The sequence below is a fragment of the Amphibalanus amphitrite genome, unplaced genomic scaffold (assembly GCF_019059575.1).
Source record: "Amphibalanus amphitrite isolate SeventyFive unplaced genomic scaffold, NRLGWU_Aamphi_draft 000051F_arrow, whole genome shotgun sequence".
Classification (NCBI taxonomy): domain Eukaryota; kingdom Metazoa; phylum Arthropoda; class Thecostraca; order Balanomorpha; family Balanidae; genus Amphibalanus; species Amphibalanus amphitrite.
The window spans coordinates 313,901-334,246 of record NW_024881547.1 but is presented as its reverse complement, the minus strand read 5'-3'; the positions used below and the strand labels follow the sequence as shown (position 1 = coordinate 334,246).

General features: G+C 47.5%; 2 protein-coding genes across 16 annotated transcripts in view; both read right to left on the bottom strand.

The window, feature by feature from the left end:
• Positions 1–10,724, bottom strand: part of LOC122377837 (angiomotin-like) — an 80,650-nt gene extending 69,926 nt beyond the window's left edge. For 2 of the 10 annotated variants that reach the window (XM_043358318.1, XM_043358326.1), the window contains exons 1-14: positions 10,472–10,596; positions 8,473–8,563; positions 7,713–7,819; positions 7,097–7,176; positions 6,288–6,474; positions 5,314–5,531; positions 4,891–5,032; positions 4,399–4,627; positions 3,847–4,004; positions 3,369–3,542; positions 2,905–3,044; positions 2,469–2,579; positions 1,979–2,122; positions 696–814 (exon numbers count right to left, since the gene is read on the bottom strand). In XM_043358318.1, coding sequence (XP_043214253.1) covers positions 696–814; positions 1,979–2,122; positions 2,469–2,579; positions 2,905–3,044; positions 3,369–3,542; positions 3,847–4,004; positions 4,399–4,627; positions 4,891–5,032; positions 5,314–5,531; positions 6,288–6,474; positions 7,097–7,176; positions 7,713–7,819; positions 8,473–8,539 — 1,876 coding nt within the window. In that variant the 5' untranslated portion in view covers positions 8,540–8,563; positions 10,472–10,596. Of the gene's footprint in view, positions 1–695; positions 815–1,978; positions 2,123–2,468; positions 2,580–2,904; positions 3,045–3,368; positions 3,543–3,846; positions 4,005–4,398; positions 4,628–4,890; positions 5,033–5,313; positions 5,532–6,287; positions 6,475–7,096; positions 7,177–7,712; positions 7,820–8,472; positions 8,564–10,335; positions 10,391–10,471 lie in introns of those variants that run through there. The other 8 variants (XM_043358325.1, XM_043358317.1, XM_043358323.1 and 5 more) reach the window with 8 other exon arrangements.
• A 3,474-nt stretch (positions 10,725–14,198) lies between these two features.
• The window catches only part of LOC122377847 (pneumococcal serine-rich repeat protein-like), a 99,495-nt gene continuing 93,347 nt past the window's right edge, over positions 14,199–20,346 (bottom strand). For all 6 annotated transcript variants that reach the window (XM_043358343.1, XM_043358341.1, XM_043358342.1 and 3 more), the window contains 5 exons: positions 18,437–18,555; positions 18,023–18,166; positions 17,541–17,670; positions 17,061–17,265; positions 14,199–14,931 (listed from right to left, as the gene is read on the bottom strand). In XM_043358343.1, the coding sequence (XP_043214278.1) occupies positions 14,702–14,931; positions 17,061–17,265; positions 17,541–17,670; positions 18,023–18,166; positions 18,437–18,555 (828 nt within the window). In that variant the 3' untranslated portion in view covers positions 14,199–14,701. The remainder of the gene's footprint in view (positions 14,932–17,060; positions 17,266–17,540; positions 17,671–18,022; positions 18,167–18,436; positions 18,556–20,346) is intronic.

The following is a 20,346-nucleotide window of genomic DNA, read 5'->3' as shown; positions in this document are numbered from 1 at the left end:
TTGCACATTTTGATTTAGCAACCATAGCCATGCGTTCGAAAGTAATTTATATTCTGTACATTTCACAAGCAATTTCTTTTACGATATAAGCAAAACGCCAAATTAAACACTATCCCCAAATGATTGACAAGACATTCAAAACACAGCTCGGGGCCGAGTATAAGGCAGTCCTGGTGGCTGGACGACGAAACCAGTCGTCTGCATGCACTGCTTCTTATTTGGCAGACATGAAATACCTACTATAAATGCGTTCGACTTGGAATGCAGTGCAATTTCTATTGTTTCTTTACATAACACGAGTTGAAGTCAAACACATGCAACACGCCGTATCATGCCCAGGCATATAAACCACCACCAAATCCGTGCGTGTAAACACAGCCCAGCACACACATGCGTGTCGTAAAACCGACAGCACCCCGTATGTAGGTAGTGCCATCTGCACCAGTGAATGGAACTGGCCCGCCCGAAATCCACTGCCCGTCAAACGCCATTGGGAGGTGTTACACCCCAGGCTGAATACACCACTAACCGGTGTGTAGCGAAGCGTTAGTACCTACTTGTTAAGTGCGCATCACCCAGCCAGGAGGAGCGTGTATGTTATGTTAGTCATGTTATGTTATGTTATGTTATGTTATGTTATGTTATGTTATGTTATGATATGTCATGTTATGCGATGTTAGAGTAGACTGACTGACCTGTGTGTAACCGGTTCATATTGATCATAGAGCCGGCGTTGGTGGAGCCGGGCGGCCGCGGCACCGGACTGCTGCTGCTGTACGCCGAACTAGAGTAGCCGTGCTGGCTCATACCGTAACTGAAACGCACAGAAACAATGGTCAGTGGCACAGTGTCCAGCGCAATAGCTGAAACACAACTGGAAAACATGTGTCAACAGTCTGATTCTTGTCAGTGATTTGCTTGTAATGAATGTCGACTGGAAAACTAAACGGACACATATGTAGTTTCATAAATAGCTTTGCTTCGAATGAATTCATTGTCACACAAGAGACGGACCTGACTGAAAACGTAAACGAAACAAGCTCAGTTTGTAAACATAGCTAAAACCATAACGCGAAAGAAACAGATTCTGACGGTAAGCAGTCAGCATACACCATTCCACCAAGTCATGACAAAAATGTTCAATTCGACTGACAAGACAGAAGTGGCAAGCAACCATTGAGCCGTCAGTTCGTAAAGAACAAAGCTCAAGTGACTGAAATTGAACCAGAAAATCTCGTTTTTTTGTGGAACCGCTACTGTGTAATGTACAGCCCTCTGCACACTGCGTGGTAGGTATTATTTTTTCAACAAAACCGATAATAACTCAAATGCTATGCTATCAATCTGTCGGAACTCACTGCAAATAGATGCGCCATGCTCCACTCCTCCGATTGGGTCTATCACTAAACAAAAATACACGCTTTGTGTGGCAACAAAATGCCAAAGTTTGTTTTGGGGGCAATTAATATTTTTGGGTTTTGTTGCCAAACTGGATGGAAAATGAATGCGATGGTAATGCCAATCTAAGGTACGGAGTCTCGCACATCTTGCTGTTGCGATTTCCGTGTGACCGATAGTATAGTATCCGCGTTATTCTCGTTTTTGTCGAAAAAGAAGAAGAATACCAGCCACGCAGTTTGCAGAGGGCTGTACCTATATGCCCCAGTAACCGTTCATTTACCAAGTACAGGTTCTTAGATGGCGCTGTGAGGCAAACTGAAATATGGCATATATTGAATTCCTCAGTCATTATTTCAATATTATACAGTCACCCTGGCCATGAAATCACGACCATACTTGACCTTATGAACACATTGCAACACATTGTCGTACACTTGGGGTTCACCCTGTCACACTCCAGCCCACGCTCCCCTTACTGGCCTAGAGTCCATGCCAGCAGCGACTGCAGGCTACTCTTCACTGACCTGGAGTTCATGCCGGCCAGCGACTGCAGGCTACTCTGTCGACTGTTACTGACCTGGAGTTCATGCCGGCCAGCGACTGCAGGCTACTCTGTCGACTGTGCGGGTTTCTCATCAGGGCGGGCACCTCTAGCGCGTGTTTCTGCAGCGCCCGGATCATGGCGTCTTTCTCTACCAGCCGGGCCTCCAGACCCAGTACCCTGTGGGGGACGGGACGGTCAAAAGGCGTCAAAACGAGGGCGACTATTATAAGGTCATCAAAGGACGGACGATAACTAGTCTACTACATAACTTTGATTTGATTGATAAGCTTGACAGACACACATAAGTCATAACACTCGTGTTATCTTTATCAGCACTTTGATGCTGCTCTGAGGCATTCCTGATATACGACGAGTCTTCCGTCTTGCACTAGGAATGCGAAGGCAGCAACGTAGTGCAGCACCGAACGGAAATGCCAGCTGACTTACCTCTACCCAATGAAACGGTTTGCCCCATAACTCCCCATGTCAGATTGAACGACTGACATCTCAATAACTGACTGACCTCTCCTCCATTGATGCGTGTGATTGGCTGCCTGTGAGCTGGTGCAGCTGGTGGGTCGGGGGCGGCGTGGGCTCCAGCCGCGGCGGCAGCGAGCGCTCCATCATCAGCTCGCTGTCGAACAGAGGAGGAATTAGTTGGGAGATCAGACGGGAGAGGTGCACAGTGAAATAGACACGGGCATTCTGCGTGCAGTACCAAAAGTTGAGAGTCCTTTAGCTATCATAGGATTACCGATAAGTTGTGACTATTATCAAAAAAGAAGTTATTATTGACTAGTTAAGCATCAGACAAATGTAAAACAAGCTTCACAGCAACAATATTCCCTCTTCTCTCTTATCTGCTATCTCTTCAGGAAAAGTACGTCAATTCACAAATGTCCGTTTATCTACACACGAAAACATTACTCTCCCTTCCCAAAACGCGGGCGACCGCCCACCTTTCTCGTGTGTTGTCGACGAACTTTTGCTGGCAGTGCGCCAACTCCGTCTCCAGCATCAGGATGCGCTCGTTGGCGTCCCGCAGCTTCTGCCGCAGGTCGGCCAGCTCCTCCTGGCGCGAGTTGCCGTTATCGTCGCCCTGTCGGTGGTCAGACAGACCCGGGTCAGAAAATATATCGACGCCAGGGAGTCAGGAGAAAGTAAGCACAATTGTCGCCGGTAGCACCCATGTAATCTGTGACCGTTTTAATGACTACATCAACATGGCGCATGGCAGATAAAGTGAGATGAATTACTGATATTCGAAAAATTGCCCACGATGAATTTCTGCAAATTACTCGACTAAAACAAGCAAAGAACCTCCCACGGACTTCATGATAAATAAAATCATAATTCCCATAAACCGACACGCATTTAGAACCAACAACCGATCACTCTCTTTCCCTGCCCAACCCCCTCCCACCTGTTTTCCGGCAACGGCAGCCTTCAGTTCGGCAATCTCTCGCTCCAGGTCGGCGCGAATCTTCTTGTGCGCCGCCTCGCGCCGGTCGGCGGCTAGGTGGCAGGATGTGAGCGCTCGCTGCAGCTGAGTCACTCGCTCCACGAACGTGTTTCTGTCCACGTACTGAGTCTGCAGCTGTGGGTGGAGAGAGCGGGTTGTCAGTTAGAGGAAGACAAGAGGTTGTGAGAGTGGTGGCGACGATGGTGCCTGAATGTAACTTTGAGACACAGCGTAACATCAAAGCCCTTGACGCTCTAACCGTTATTTAGATGACAAATAATACGGTTTACGATAAACAAGCCTAAAAAGGGCTTTTAAAAAACAAAGAAATATATGCAAATTGTGAGAAAAGGTCTCGTGTTGTAATAGAGCGAATGAGCTATGCTGAAGAGCATGCTGATAAATATGATAGCTCTCTCGCAGACTTCACTGCACTAACCCGTTCCGAGTGTTCCTTCTCGACCCTGACGACGTTCTCCTGCGCCTTGGAGAGCGCCGTGTCCAGGATGTCGATGTACTGTCGCTGCTCCTGCAGGGTGGCCCGCTGGGCCGTCAGCTCGATTTCCTGCCGCTCCTTGACCGCCTGCAGATCCTTGTCTGTGGGGACAAGGGAAGCATTAGTGGGAAAAGGTGTGTGACTTGTTGATTTGCGTATGACGAGCAGCCAGGCGAAGACACACGTCCGTGATAAATGAGCGTTACTGATAAGCTTCGCTCGATGTTTATCTTACAAGTGTTTTCAAATCACTTTCCGATAAATTTTATCAGAGGAAGCAATTAAACAGAAACAGTGTTTTCTGGGCAGGTAAAATGTTGTCAGCATCTGTGATCTTATCGGTAGGTACTCAGCACTCCATTTTCAACAGTCACGCCACTGCACACACGAACATTTAATTGCCCGCATACGAGTATATCTACTCGAAAAAAAGATACAGAAGCCATCATCAGCAATCCCCACCACAACATGCCGACGCATCCATCCTATACGTACTCTGAGCGACCAGCTGTTTGATGAGCACCTCGCGCCGGTCGGTCTGCTTCTTATCCTCGTCCAGTTTGGAGGTGTCCAGCTGGCTGGACAGACTGTTGTTGAGGTCGGTGGCGCGCCGCACCTCGGACGTCAGCTTCTGGCGCGCGATGTACTCGAGCTGCTCGCGCCGCTGACACGTTCGTACCAGGTCGTCGTAGTCGGATTGCAGCTTCTCCAGTTCGCGCGCGAACTGAGTATGTGGGAAAGGCGGGAAAAACGGACGGCGGTTACACGTGCTCCAGACGTTATCACCAGAGTTGACATTCGTGCCTTGTATTCACTGATTAGACATTTACCAGCTTTGATTACAATGTCATATTCGTTTCACATATCTTACTTAATTTGACCGCACTAGGATCAAGCTTCGTTCTGTCTTACAATTAGCGCAATTGGACGATTCTGATCATTGCAAAGCAAATCACAGCAAGAACATTAGAGATTACAATCACCCACCTTTTGAAGTTTGGCCACTTTTCTTTGGCACATATCAATCTCCTGTTTGAGGCTGGAGTTCTCCAGCATGAGAATCTGCATCATTTCGTGCGCGTTGGCGGCTACGTAGTCGGGCGGCTCCCGGTACTGACCAGCCGGTGGCCTGGTGAAAAGGGCAAAACAGTCAGACAGTTAGTGCGCACGACAGTAGTACACAGACACTAGCAAGATGGCCCACAAGACAGCAGTCACAACATACTGGCAAACAAGTCATGCGCGAGCAGACATCCCCATCACGTTCTTTTCCACCACTCATTTCCCACCAATCACCAGGCTTACCGTCCCTCCCTTCCATCTCCGTCCTACCAATCCCCCCATCACTTCCTTCTAACTAATCCCAAATCTTCCCATCCCTCCCTTCCCTTCTACCCCTTTCCTACTCACCGTAGAGGGTCGCCGGCACCATTCCGGTTCAGATCGGGCTGGGACCGGGACAGAGGCGACTTGTCCGCCCTCGCGCTGGCCGCTCCGCCGGCGTCGTATCCCGTCGACGAGCCTTCGGCCGGCGCCAGCTGGCTGGAGGACGACGAATTGGACTTGTCGCTCATAGTGCCGCCCCCACCAGTGCCAGTGACGCCGCTGCCCATCGCAGCAGGCTTCGTCTGGAGGCCGGAGGGGGAGGGAGGTAAGTCAGTCAGGCGAGATGTCGTGTGTTGAGAGGGCGCTGTTAATAGTAATATCTGGTTAAGGATAGCAGACCGATGTCACTTTCGACTTCACACCGCGATAAACGCCCACTGACTAGCTTACTTATCACAAGCCAGTCATCAAGCGGGAAATAGCTGACTCTAGAACTCACTAATAGCCTGATAAGAAAGAGCATACGTAAATGAAGACGTATATAACGTGTGTGACAGCATGTATACAATAAGCCAATGTTACAGCTCCTATGCGGGAAAATCATCGTTGGTTAACGTTTCCCACAATATTCAAGGAAACATACGACAACGCAAGGCTGTCTCAGTTCGTCAAACCGTAGTAGTCATGCTAATTGTTTTGTCAATTACCATTCAACAAAGTAACTGATCGTCCTAGATATGGAAACGGCGTCGCCTTATGACCGATTACTCAAGTGCATTGGTATTCGGGAGGAAACGGTAAATGAGTGCCAGCAAAATACAATGAACAAAAATACTACCAGCCAGCCGACAACGCCTACTAAAAGCAGGCATAAAAGAACATAAAGCGCATGGCAAGTTTGCTATACTTACCATATACTTCAAATGCATAACTGCAGCTGTTTATCAACACCCAGCAGCAGCTATAAGTCTGATCGTACGTCATCTCAGCGATCCTTCGCTTACCCATCAACCGACCCCGAACAATTATTATCTACCGCAGGCTCGTCCAACCCTGACCTCTTTTCCGTTGACCTGCGCCGGTCCTGTGCCATCTCTCTGTCCCAGCAGCCTCTCCAGACTGCTGTAGGGCATTTGTCCGGTGGCAGCCACAGCCGCGGCGGCGGCCGCCGAGCCGGGCCGGGGGTACTGGGGCGGCGGACGCCCCGTCGGAGGGCCCATCGGCCGCTTCAGAGCCTTCTCCACGCTGCCGGAGGGGGGACATACACGTTACGTAAGGGTGATACGCACTTACGGAAATACAATGGCGACGTTCGTAAGTCTCCTCACGGAAAACACGAGCAGCTTTTTACCGGAGTTCGAGGCAGCGGTATAGTATGGCTCAATGCGATCAGGGCAATCGGGGAAAGGCATGCTACGAGATTCTATCACGATACCGATAGACCAAGGGCAGGAAAGCATTTCCTCCTGCCAAAATATACAATGTATTAGAAAGCCTAACATGCAATGGCAGAATAAAAGAGCCGACGTAGCGTGAGCCCATGAATGGCACGGGAGGTTGTTTTGAACCGTGAATGTACCGGAATAGAGACATAGAAACAAAGGGCAGCAGCACTGCACATCAGCAAGAGGCCCACGTTTAAACAAGAATAAAACTAGCACCGTGAAAAAAGAATGGCTGCCAAGTAGTGGTCAGCAATGCCTTCATGTAACAAAACTTTCCCTCCTATAACCGCCTCATTCATTCACAAAACAACGCTTTCTTCCACCCATTTGCCAAGCAGCTGTATCATGACAAAGCTGTGTCCCTCGTTCCCACGAAAAGTGTCATCCCACTGAGCCATGACCATCCACCGCGCGCTCCGCACCTTTTGACCCATTCCATGGCTCCTGCCGGCGTGGCGAAGTCGGCTCCCGTCAACGCAGTCTTCACCAGGTTCTCTTCGCCCTGTAACGCATCGCGCGCGGTCAAGGACCAAGGAAAACAGTCGGCCGCCAGCGAGACGCCCACGCCAGAGCCGTAAAAAGCTCGCAAACAATGACAGGAAACGGCTCTGGGCGCGATTCTCACGTACATAATCAGACCGGGTGGATTGGGGGTCCGGCCGGCGGCGAGACACCACCGGCGGCTACAGAGCAGACATGGCAGAGGACTGCGGAGTGTGTGTTGAAATGTGACACTACCGAGGGAATTGTAGAACAGTGTACTGTGAATCACAAGACAAGCGCGGACAATAACGGGACTAAACACATCTGAACCTAAAGCAAAAACGGTTCTCCGTGTAACATATGTTTCACGTCAAACCAATTGCATAGGCATTGATAAAAACATTCGAATATGTTCACCCATGCACATAAAAAATGACAGTTAATCAATAACATAGCTAAAAATATATACTAAGCATGACTAATGACTTTATTCGTTCCATCGTCCGCTGGGTACGTCGACGGTGACACATAGAACCTTGCTCCGTTCTCACCAACCTGGGGGTCCTGACGCTCCGTATGGCTGAGCACATACTTCTCCTCGTGCGTCAGGTTCTCGGCAGACGTGGAGACGTCTGTGTCGCTGCCGCTGACGGTGCGGGCTCCTGTCGGAGTAATTAAAGTCACCGTGACACTTTGGAGTCACATAGATAAGAAACATGTTTGACACTGCTGGCAATTAATAGTGACATTGCAGGCACGCACGGGCATCCGTAGCATGCATGGTACCCGTGGGTTCATCATTCTCAGCAACAGTCCTCTGGGAAGGCTGACACGTTCTGGTAGCAACAAAATTACAACTGTCAATAAAATGCCATTCAGAGAAAGCATCACAATAAAGGACAGTGGGTGGGGTACCTATGCGGTTCGTTGCCGGTAGCCGACAGTTCGTTGTCACATTGTCTGGCCGGAGATGCATCTGAGTTGTAATGGTTGGCTACAGGATGGGATCAGGAATCGGAATCGATGGTCAAGTGACTTCTTAGCTCTAGCACTGCACTGGTCAGCCATCGATTTAAAGTCAATAGTCGAGGCAAGGCTGCATGCAAAATTCCTGTGACAGTGAAGCAAACTGACACCTGGTGAATTTGAAGCGAAAAGTTCAGCAGCTATTGTTTTACATACGTTTGTGGAATTCTGAATGATGCTGGACAGCATTCATGCAATCAAAGACAAAGTTTCTGAGAGATGTGAGTAACAAGGTGGCAAGACAAAATTACTTGAAAATAGCCTGTAATTGAAGTGTCATTAGGCTTACCTGGTGGGTGGAGGGCCACAGCCTGGTTATAACTTGGTGGGGGACGCTGTGGATGTCCTAGGTCCATAGCAGGTCAACAGTCACAATACACCTGAAAACAGACAATGGTCAGACAACAGCTTAAGTGGAGACCAAATGCTAACAGTGCAAGAGGTGCAATGCATTTTTAGTTTAAGATGCATAAGGATCTTTCAATTTTGACTACACCACATTGCAATGTCACAAACAAAATATAGATGGCCTCATTGGTAAGTTGCAGTAGAAAGGCATCTTGTTGTTCTGTTCAACTAGCATGTTCTCTGAAAACATCCTTTTTCAGATCAGGATGGGATAGTTATTGAGTCAGTCAGGGTAGTTTACTGGTAGTTACTATCCTTATTTATTTCAAAGTTACCCTAAACCACCTTACCTAGGTACTAACTTTATTTTCTTAGTTACATTTAACAGCATTGGTGCAGTTTTCCTCATCAGGTGTCAAGCAAAAGATTGGTATTAACAAAGTATTTCAGAGGTCCTCACTTCCACTTCACCATTTTTTAAAACAAATTTAGTCCAAAGTCCAAAGCTTTTCAAATGGAAGGATTCACAATGATAGAGTCCTTGCTAAGTGGAGCTTGTTGCATTGGCCCTGTCGGCTGTGCTCTACCATTCGATCACACAATGTCTGGCCTATGGCATAATTTTGACCATTCGATCACACAATGCCTGGCCTATGGCATAATTTTGAGTCTGAAGTTTAAGGTGTGCACATAGCTGTGTATGGTTGGTCCTCTCACTGCCTTTGCCTGGCTACTGCCTACCATCAACTGCAACCATACTCATCAAGATGCTTATAAGCATCGAGTGCCCATCTCTCTTTGAACTTACCCCACATTTGTAACTGGGACACATGCTCTCACCACCCAGAGCCCAATGCTCTGCCAACTGAGCTATGGAACCAGTACCTGCATTCACAAATAACTTCAATCAATAAGGGAATAGGACCAGAGATGCAGGAAAACCTTGGTCAGTGTGGATTTCTCCTTCCTGTTGCATCAATGTCGCACAACTTTTGAAGGGAGCCGGGAGGGGTGTAGGCTTTACCATGATAAAGTACTTAGGTGCCTAGGTACTAAACTACTGCACAGGTAATTTACCCAATGAAAATTTGGGATTGTTAGCATTCAATCAATCATTTACATAACAAATCTACACACTAAGGTGAAACCTAACAAATTCAGTGGTTTAATTTGTCAACTTTTGCTGAGAATAACCAGCCAGATCTTAGCAAATTTTCCTCAATGCTTGCTGCTTTGTCAAACCTCTTGTGACCAGCAAGTGTGGTCAGACTGAAAAGTGTGGCAGCATAGTTGATAAGCGGCAACAGCAACGACCAAGGTAATAACTAATAACAGACATGCCCACACTTGGCCCAGAACCAACAAGCAGAAAATCTGCACCAGCTCACACCAAGCAAGGTCTATAATCCTTTTTTATAAAGTTGATAAATATTTCCATCCAATAACAAAAGCTGCAATAAAAGGATCACTCAAATTATCCATGCAGCAAAGCACAACACTGACACATTGGCTGAGTACCACCTCATCACCGAGATTTTGTTTAACCATGTTTGGCAGTCTCTCCTGCAGTGCTTTGCACTCCAGCCCTTGCTCCAGCCCAGACTATTTAAGCTTTGCATCCTCACAAAAAAGCTGAAAAGAGTGAGGTGCCCCATTACGATACTTCGGGTTCATTTAGCCTCCTTTTGAGATATTAGAAAATTATGACTTGTAGGATTTCATGACAATGTAAAATCAAATTTGCTGAATATACTGAAGAAGTTTACATTATGAGATAAGGTAACATAAGTCTTCAAATGATGACCAGAGCAAGAAAAGCTGGGAAGCAGCCACGATCCATCGTCGGTCAGAATGAGTATTCCCTTCAGGCCAAACCAAGCAGGGTCCCTACCAGTAAATATAGCATGTTTATCTGCACGAAATGCCAGCATTATACAAACCTAATAATTTCTATGCACCATGGAATGGTCTGAAGACACCACCACCCACCAACACCGCGATCACAGATAGCCAACTTTGAAAACAACAAAGAGATCTACCTGGCTCAAAATACCGGTACATAAACGGCGCAGATGTCACTTGATAAAATCAGCTGAGCCACCTGAATTTAATCAAGAACTTTAACTATTGCATTTTAATTTATATTTTGTTTTGTGATCTGAAGTCCGGTCACCGGTGCGCCTGTTTCGAGGTGGAAAACTTACGGGATAGCTTCCCAAAAAATATTTGCGAGTGTTTCGATATGTGGTAAAGCATTTACAAATAAGTGAAATCCAGTACCGACCCGACATGTCGACATGCAGGGCCAGGGGCAGGGGCATTTTGACCCTCCCGGCTCCCACCGCTCCCACCGCTACCAAACATCGGCCATCCCCAGGTCTCAGCCAGGCTAATGTCATAATGTGTGCCCTGACAGCCAATGTGAGACCCACGCGGCACGCCTGTAGGTACTGACCTGTCTGTATGTATGTAAGGGTCTGGGTGCCTATTCCGCTTCGTTCGACTCGCACCGCTCTCAAATTTTGAGGGGCCCGTTACCCGTAGGTAGGCCGGGTATCCAATTCTATGAAGGCCTTTGTAGGATCGGACCCCCATTGGGCCATTCGACCTGACCTCTGAGGTCGTTTGCCGCGTCTCATAACGGGCTACACACACTCATTAGTCATTTCTTTTCGTGGAGATTTAGCTCAATTTGAACTAAAATTATAGTTCAAATTTGACCGCTTAAGGGTCAAAGGAGCGAGGGGGAGTCCCACCCGACCTCGATCCCCTTAGCCGGGGTGTATAGGGTAAATGTAAAAAAAAAAATCGCCAATTCCGGCGAGGGCATGGTAAAAGCACTGTGGAGCCCCAAAACTCGCTCGACCTATCGGTTTTCTACATACCCACGCTCCAGCCGAGGGGTGGAGACCCTCACCGTTTCACCGAAGTAGAGCCGCGCAGGAAGAAAACGAGTCGTTTGCGTCGTTACGAGATGCAGCGACTAATACGTATCCGATCATTTTAAAGTTTTAGGCCCACCGGTGGCCTTTGGGGTTAAATGTTCCAAGGTAGAGGCTCAGTAATCGGATCATTGGAAAATAATTATTAGCTAACTTTACCAAAAAATGGTTGCCGAGCCGCTGTTGGGCACCATCCCTTTCGCTGGTCAAGCGCATCGTGCTAAAAGCGCTATTGCTAACTACATTATTTCATATGTTCTGTACCTACCTCTGTAAGTAAGCATTATTATAGCCATGGATGGGCCGGTGATGTTTGAGGCTGCAGCTCCGCAGTGGTCGGAGTTTTCTGCCGACCAGGCTGATGTCATCGAGTACCTAACAAAGAACCGGTTTGGATGCGCTCCGAGCGTCCCACCGATAAAAAATGGATTTGAGCTCCAAAACCAGTCTGCGGATTTGTGCATGGTAGGTACCGCTTTGATGGAAAGCTGGGACCGGAGTCAATAGTCGTGCATTCGCGTTATGTAAGATACCTAAAATGAATGGAAGGCAGCGTTACTGGAGGTACACTGAAATCAAGGACAGGTGAACCATTCGAGAAAAGGGGAGATACGCACGTATGTATGTACATCAATTAAGCTCCTCTTATGAGCGCTTCGGTGCCACCTCGATCCAACGCCTTTGTGTTTTGACTCGAGACGGTAAGATCCCCGTAGATGAGGTGCCGTCTCACATAACTGTTCAGCTATACTCCAGTCAGACCCTCAGTGGCCTCCCTGTCCTCTCCTCCGGCCATCCGACGGAAGCGTACGGCATTTCCTGGCCACGTGACCCGCCGGTGCGTCACTCAGTCGTGTCACGTGACCGCTGTGTACCGTGTCACGTGACCGCTGTGTACTATGGTCGTGAGTCAGAGTCGTGAGCCGTCCCTCTGAGCTGCTCAGGTGGTATGTACCGGTCAGCTCAGGTGACTCAGCTCAGGGGACGGCCGACGGATAGAGATGGGCTGGAATGATGCTGACTGAGCGGGGGCCGGCTATATGCCGTTATTGCCCGTTGTCTAAGAGCGCAGGAATGGTATCGGGAGGCGAAAGAGAAGAGCTGTTCAATAACAAAAGCATCAGGGCCTTGATGCCTACAGCTCTACATATATACCTGGATGCGATCTTTCCGCCAAAATCGATGAAAATAATTAGTGCTTAGTGCTTACCTTTGTCGCTTGGCGATGCTTCAAATGCTGAGTGTATGACGAGGTCATGGCGGCAGCTACTGTCCCGAGTCCGCCGTTGCAACTTGCAGTGAGGCAATCTTTAGGGTCGCTACGCTATGATCCAAGAATACACTCTACCGTCCTATTTTAGCCGGGGATTTGAAACCCTCTCAGCAGCGACTCCGTGCGGCAGTGCGACAGCCAGAGAACGGGCGCCTGGCAGGCTATACTGTCCCGCCGGACAGGCTTCTCGACGGGACAACCCACGAGCCGTCCTCCCCGCGTTGGATCATCCACGGTGTGCCCCAGCCCCCGGTGGCAAATAGTCGGCCAAGTGCCATTCTCATGGGAATTGGAGAGACAGTAGAGAAATTGAGACTGTGCTTAGAGACCGTGACCCGACTGGTCGATATAAGACATAGCATCGCGGTGTTAGGTAAGGGACATAGACTGACGAATGCTGACGGCTACCCCGATCGCTAGAGGAGCGAATATGGTATTTATGTAGGTATGTGTGCTACGGTTGACCCCGGCTTTGTCAATCCGTCCGTTGAAAAGATAGAGCTAAGTGCATCTAAGAATCATGCGCCGATGAAATCTGACCGCTTAGGAAGTTAAATTCAGCACTGACCGCTACAAGCGTCTACCGTAAAAACGTTGCATAAGCGTCAATGGTGAGTTTCTGATCGTTTATCGAGTATTATAAATTCGCCGAACAAATAAAGTAAGCACCTAAATAGTCCGATGTTTCGCGGCATTTTCTGCCTCAAAGCCCATATAAAAGTCAGACCTGTGATCTTAACAATACTATTCTGATAATTGTCGAACTATTGGAAAATTAATAAGGTGAATATCACGAAACGTTGGGACATGCATGCGTCACGTTTAAATAAACGAGAAACGATTTACCCTTAACGATTTGATTATAAACGAATTCATGTTTTACTTTCAATGAAGACATTTAGAGCATTTTATTTCAGTTAAGTACGTGAAATGTTTAGGTGTTTATTTACATACACACCATGATAAAACTAGATGGCGACTAGAAATTCTGTTTAATTGGCGGTCAAAGCAAAAAAAAAATAAATGTAATGACGCTGTTCGTCGTTATGATCTACACAGAAAGCACTTCAACTACCGTTTTGGAGAAGCAAATATCCAACCATAAACGTTCGAGACTCACCCGACACCCCATTACTCCGAGATTCACCGCACTAGCTCGATGGGCAAACGGGACTGGTTGTGATCGAGGTGTGATTCATTCCAAAATACCGGTCAGGATTTACGTCCGCTCTAACACGCACATACCCCGAGTGATTCAGACGGCATGGCGTAGAAGTGAGTCTTCACCTGTTTCAGAATGTTTTAATTCAGCTCCAAGTGACTCACGCTTTGTGATCAAATAAGGCTGTGGATGATTGAGCGAGCCAGTGCCACCATAGATTTCTCGGCAGCTACTACATTTCCAGGTTTATCCATGTGTCAACGCATCCAACACAAACCGAAACACGTCTCTGAGCATTCTGTATTGCAATGAATAAAGCGGCATTCTTAAGGCTCCACATGGAATATTTACAACATTATTGCCGTCAACGCTGATATTCTAACCGCGCCGACGACTTAACACGAGACTTCACGATGCGACTGCAGCTCGCCAACAACTGACTGAGATACGACCTACTGCTCAGCGCGCCGCCATGTTAATAAACACATTAGTGAACCATCTGCCTACTACAAGTTACATCGGCCAACATATCTAAAACAATATCACATTGGGTTTGGCAGCAACAGATCCTGTCACCCGAGTTCACAACAGGAATGTGAATACGACTCACGCGCGCGGTGACCGGGGATCCGCGCTCGGTCCGTGGGATCCGGACACACCGGCGCCGTGTCCGGGTCCGCGGTCACAGCTGGGAGCGCGCGGCGCCAGTCGGCAGGACTGCCAGTTCGAACACAGGGCTGGACTCCCCACACCGGGCGGGGGTGGGGGCGGGGGCGGGGGCGGGGGCGGCACCTCAGACGGCCGCCGCCCGCTCGGACGGCGGCGACCCGCCCCGGCCCGCCTCCTTTTCGGCGCGCAGTTTGCGCTCGCGCTCCTGGCGCAGGAAGTCGCCCGTGATGCGCAGCACCTCGTAGCGCTGTCGCAGGTGGCGGGCTCGCACGTGCTCCGACATGATCTCCTGGCAGCGGTTACTGGGGAACCAGCCGGTGGCCGAGTCCATCAGACGCATCCCCTGGTACCAGCCTGCCGGGACGAGAACAGGGGGTCAGCCGGGGCCAGAAAAGAAAATATTTCGGTTTATCGTTATAGAGTGATTCCGGGGTTCCGATTTATTTGATTTAATTAGGCTTAGGGAGCTAAATAAAATGAACATCGGTCGTATGTCGCTGTAATGCGGTGTTAAAGTACAAAATTAATTAAAATGATATTTCATCTGGTAATCGCAAACAGGCATCAAAGTAAAAAACTTTGATTTACGATTCAACATGTTTGCTTTTGAATCTGATCTAACCGAAAGATAATGTAAGAAGAAATATAAAACTGAAAACGGAAGAACGCAACTTTAAAGACAACGGAAGACAGATGTTTATATGAGAAAAGAGAAGTATTGTGTATTTGGGGTCGCATCACGTTTAGGTAACTGAATTAGTTGACTGTGATGATGGCTTTTAAAAACTTGTTTAGCATATATTTTTCACTTGTTAGCTGCGCTTGCTCCGAGTTTAATTACGTTTCATAGTTAACGTAATATCAATGTTCCGTTCAGTGCAAGCGCTGACATTCTAGTGGATTTATGGGACAGATAAGAATATAAAACGTAAAGCGTGCAGAAAAGACATGGAAACGAACAAGTGAAGAACAATTACTAAAGCAAACGAGCGATTGAAACTTTGCGACATATAACTGAAGGTCGACACCGGAATTAAAGACGCTGGACAGCATATCCCATCCAAACCAAACGAACAACCGTTTTGACGTAACAGACAACGAGCTGATTTAGAGTAAAAAAAGAAAAGCAACACAAGTGGAAACCATCGCTGGACATTTTTGACAACCATTTTAGCACACAACAATCGGTGAGGACTGAAAGAACTACACTCATAACGGTCCGATAACTGTACAGAACACCCCGCATAGGAAATACGTTTTCATTGCAGCTGCATTCAGTTTGGAGCTTCTCCGACCTGTTTTCACATCGGGGTCAAAGTTTCAAGAAGTACGCATGTGCAGATCGTGTCTGGTATAAGGAGTCACCACCACGCAGTGTTGGTCTGTATCCCAAGCAGACGTGTCACCAACCCTTCACCAGTGTCGGCAGCCACAAACACACCATCGGGCACAACGGATCACCACTATCCGACCCCCAGCGCAGGCTAAAGCCGCCCGGACAGAACCCTATGCAGGACACCCCGCCCCAGGCTGAGAGAGCTGAGCGGGCAGCTTACGGTGGCTGACTGCCGGGCTCGACTGCGCAGGTCACGCGGGGTCACGTGGGGGGTCACGAGACAGCCGCCGCCGCACCTTTGGGGCAGGAGAGCGTTAGTGGAGGGAGAGAAGCTAGAGCCGCGACCGTGCCCCACCCAGTCCGGCGCCCCGCGGCGGTCTGCCACAAACCACCGGAGCTGGGGTCATATGAGGTCACCCGAGGTCACCCGGGGTTACCTAAGGTCACCTGAGGCCACTTGAGGTCATCCGGGGTCACCCGGGGAAACCTGAGGTCACCCAGGTCACCTCAGGGAATTATCAGAGATCACCCAGCCACATTCAACTAGCTGGCCACACTCACACAAGAGAATAGCGGGCACTCACGCTCATCCTTGGGTTTTAGTATCCGCGCATCCTTCGAAAAACATGTATGTATCCGTCCATATATAAGTTGTAACTCTTGAAACGTCAAGTTTACAAAAGCCGAGCTAAAGCATGGCTTCGTGACTGGAACTCTCGCTCATGTAAAAGGCAGGGTGCTGACTGATATAACCAAATCCGGATTCGAGACGTTTAGTTAGCATAGCTGCATTCTGCAGTTTGCTCGATGCTACTTTAGGCCAAGGTATAGGTCGAGATGGTTCGGCGAAAGAGACACCAGCGACCTGTTACGTCTGAGATTCATTCAAGATATTGATAAAACACTGCCTATGCAGCAGAACATGATGAGGTCTGCTACATTTTTCACATTTCATCAAACCATGCTAGCCGTACTTACAAGCCGTGCCAAATAAAAAACGTTAGATTAGTACCTACGCGTCGTTTCGCGAGCGTTAATTTACGATGTTAATAGGCAAAGCACCTTAAATGATATACATATATACACACGATTCCTTCTCATACACCATGCACCCACCACTCACTCCCCTCCCTGTGACGTCACTCACCATCGGGCACCTTTCTGTGCACCTTCATGACGTCACCAATCTGCAGGGTCAGCTCGTCGGGCTGTTGAGCCGTGTACGGGTGCATGGCCTGCACCTGGGGGCAGTCCCAGCTCTCGTAGACGGTCTCCGTATCGGTGCGCTGCGGTTTGGGCATCACCGCCTCCAGCCAGCGGACCCGCTCTGACTCGACCGGGCAGCAGAACAGCTGGGGAGAGAGGAAATGGTCAATGATGCAATCAGCGTATTTCAAAGAGTGCCGCTACCAGGGTCCCGATATCGAGCTACCATAGCATTACTTATGCATCATAATATTCGGCTTCCCGACATTGTAGCCAGCTACTGTGTGTCATTTTCTAGTTCCACGTTTCTTTCGGTGAATGTTTCTCACGCAGCTGCTTGAAAAAAATAAGCATGAAATAATGGTAAAAATTCGCTAGCACCATTTGCCAACCAGTTCCAGCGTTTTCCCCTGGTGCGTACCATTTCGACCGTCTTGCCCTCGTGGTTGTTGAGCAGGGTGAGGAGGAACTTTTCAGCCCGATCCTCGGCGTTCTCCGTTAGCTGAACCATGTTCCTCAGACAGTAGTCCAGTACCGTGTACGAGTCGTCACTGGGAAAACGGAAGCACGAGGTGGTCAGTTGAGGATGGCAGGCGACGCGTCACCAACTCAAAGAACTACTCCATCGGATGGTACTGTGCAACATTTTGACTTGGTCGTACTATAAGCATAAATATATCGATAAACATACATGTTACGATAAACACAGATGTGGTATTTCTCTGTTGAAATAGCAGTCTCCTTCTTTTCTGACATGCTACCAGATTATTCGTATTTTTCTGTAATGGACAGCAGCTTCTGCTATGCAAATACACGCTGTAACCGCTTTATACGCATAATTTTTCAATTTTACGTCGATGTTTTGGACGCTCAACAGACCAACTTTTATAATCATGTACTCACCCTTTCCTCTTTGAGATGAGGAGCAGGTCGTTGAAGAGGAAGACGTGCACAGTCTGTTGCCGCGTCTGTTTTCGTCCAAAGGTAAGCTTCGAGTCATCAGCCTTGTAGATGGTCCGCACCAGCTCCCCCTTCTTGATGAGCCATCTGGCGGCGAAACGGCAAACTACATGTCAAGGCCGGAACTCGACGTGCAAATATGACGCTGTCACGCTGTTCTTGCTTATGGCTTTGGAAACTATTGAAAGCATTGAAAACGTTGCACAAAAACGTTGAACATTGTGAGGGATTTTGGAAAATGATTCCAATAGCTGCAAATGACGTTTCAACGGTAATGGTTGCTATAAAGAGCAAGGAAGAACTAGTTGGAACCGGAATGGCATAACACTCTCGGAATATTCAAGCCCCGTCACCCACCGGCTCTTAGTGACTAGAGGGAAGGATTTGATGTCCTTGAAGACCAGCTGTCGACTGATGGAGACCAGTTCCTCGAGCCGTTCGTTCCGGCGGGCCTCCTCGTTACAGTCCTTCACCAGCTAAAAAAAACAAACGATAAACATCGTTAACAGCTGAAAACAAACGGGGCATTCCACGTCAAATCAAACACCGAAATCCGTCATCCCCTTCGATTTTTCTGAAAATTTGTAGGCAGACTGGGCATGGTTCAAAACTGAGTTACGTATAATATTTTCGAAATTTGATTAAGTATCGCTGAGATATAGGTCATCAAATATAGCCAAAAATGCCACACATCAATTATTTAAATGTCTATAACTCTGGTTCCTTTTCTGGTATCAAAATGATATTAACAGGGTCTTGTAGGCAATTGATAAGGCTTTGATTTTTAATTATGAAATTAAATTGAAGTGACCTTGAAATGCATTTGACCTTGAATTAAAACATAAAAATTTAAATAGCAAAAAACACGTCACCTTCGATTCGGGTAATTTTTACATATTATGTCCGTCACAATGTTCCTAACCATCTGTGAAAAAATTGGAGTGGGCCATTCATAACTTTCGCGGCAAATCCCGTTTTCATGCATCAACATCACGCAACCGCGCGTGACCTTGAAAGACAGAGTCAAGACCTGATTGCTTGTGTACACTTTCTGAAATGAATGATTGCTGATAAGTGATATCCCAAACTCTGCGAGGATGGAAATACATAGTCATCGTAGTCAAGCATTCAAGTTCCATAGTAAAAGTGTCTCAGGCAAACGGTATTTTGCGGTGAATTTTGAGCCGTGTGGAAATGCATCATGAAGCCAAAAATTCAACGAAAACATTATCACGCAACGATATCTTTACGTCTTTTTATCCACTATACGAAAGAAAATACATTTTTGAGTATGTATGGGGAATTTCTAGTTAATCCAATAATAAATGTGGCAGTTAGAGACCTGCTAAGAGTAACATGTCGCCGGCTGAGGCGGGATCGGCCGACGCGGGAAACGCAACAATCACAATTTTGTGTTTACACGTTCATATTTCAATTGTTTACCAACCGATTTTCAAAATTCTTACACCATAAGATTGTCTATACATTTCTTAGTCTTCTCACAAAATTTGACGCGAATCGAACGTAATCAGCGGTAAGGAGCGCGATGTAAAGACGGAACCGTTCCGTTCCGTCCCGGCACAGTCTACAATTCAGGCGGCGGCTAGCGGTCGGCGCCGGCTGCCGAGTCGCCGCGTCGCCGCGGCGACAGGATGTTCACTTTACACCGCTATTACTAGACCAGTTGTGAACCGATTTTCTTCTTGCTTGCACGATGAGATGTGCAATTCAATTTTGGACAGGTAGCTATAATTAATTTCGCATTACTACTATGAGATATTGGCGAAAAACAGGAGGGTTGGGGCGAAATTCACTCTTCTCCCTCCACTGCGCGTGCAAACATACGTTTGCATATGTGCCATTTTCTTCAAAACTTATGAATGGCCCACTCTAATTTTTTCACAGGTTGTTAAGAATATGGTAGGCAATAAAATATATGAAAATCAGCCAAATCGAAGGTGACGTGTTTTTTGCTATTTCAATTTTTGTGCTTAAGAACAGAGTTAAGCAAATTTCAAGGTCATATATTTAAGTATGTGCAATTCTAAACAAATGCTTAAGAAATTACCTAAACAGTAAGGTTTATTTCATTCAAATCAAACAAGTACAACCAAAGTAATGGTCGTTCAAAAATATAAAGATGCAACATTTTGTAAAAATTCGATGCCCTATATTTAGAAGACCTGTGGTCAGAATGTGCAAAAAACATCAATGTAATGTTCGGGGCGACACAGGAACTCGCTCACAAATTTATAATGAAATCGCTG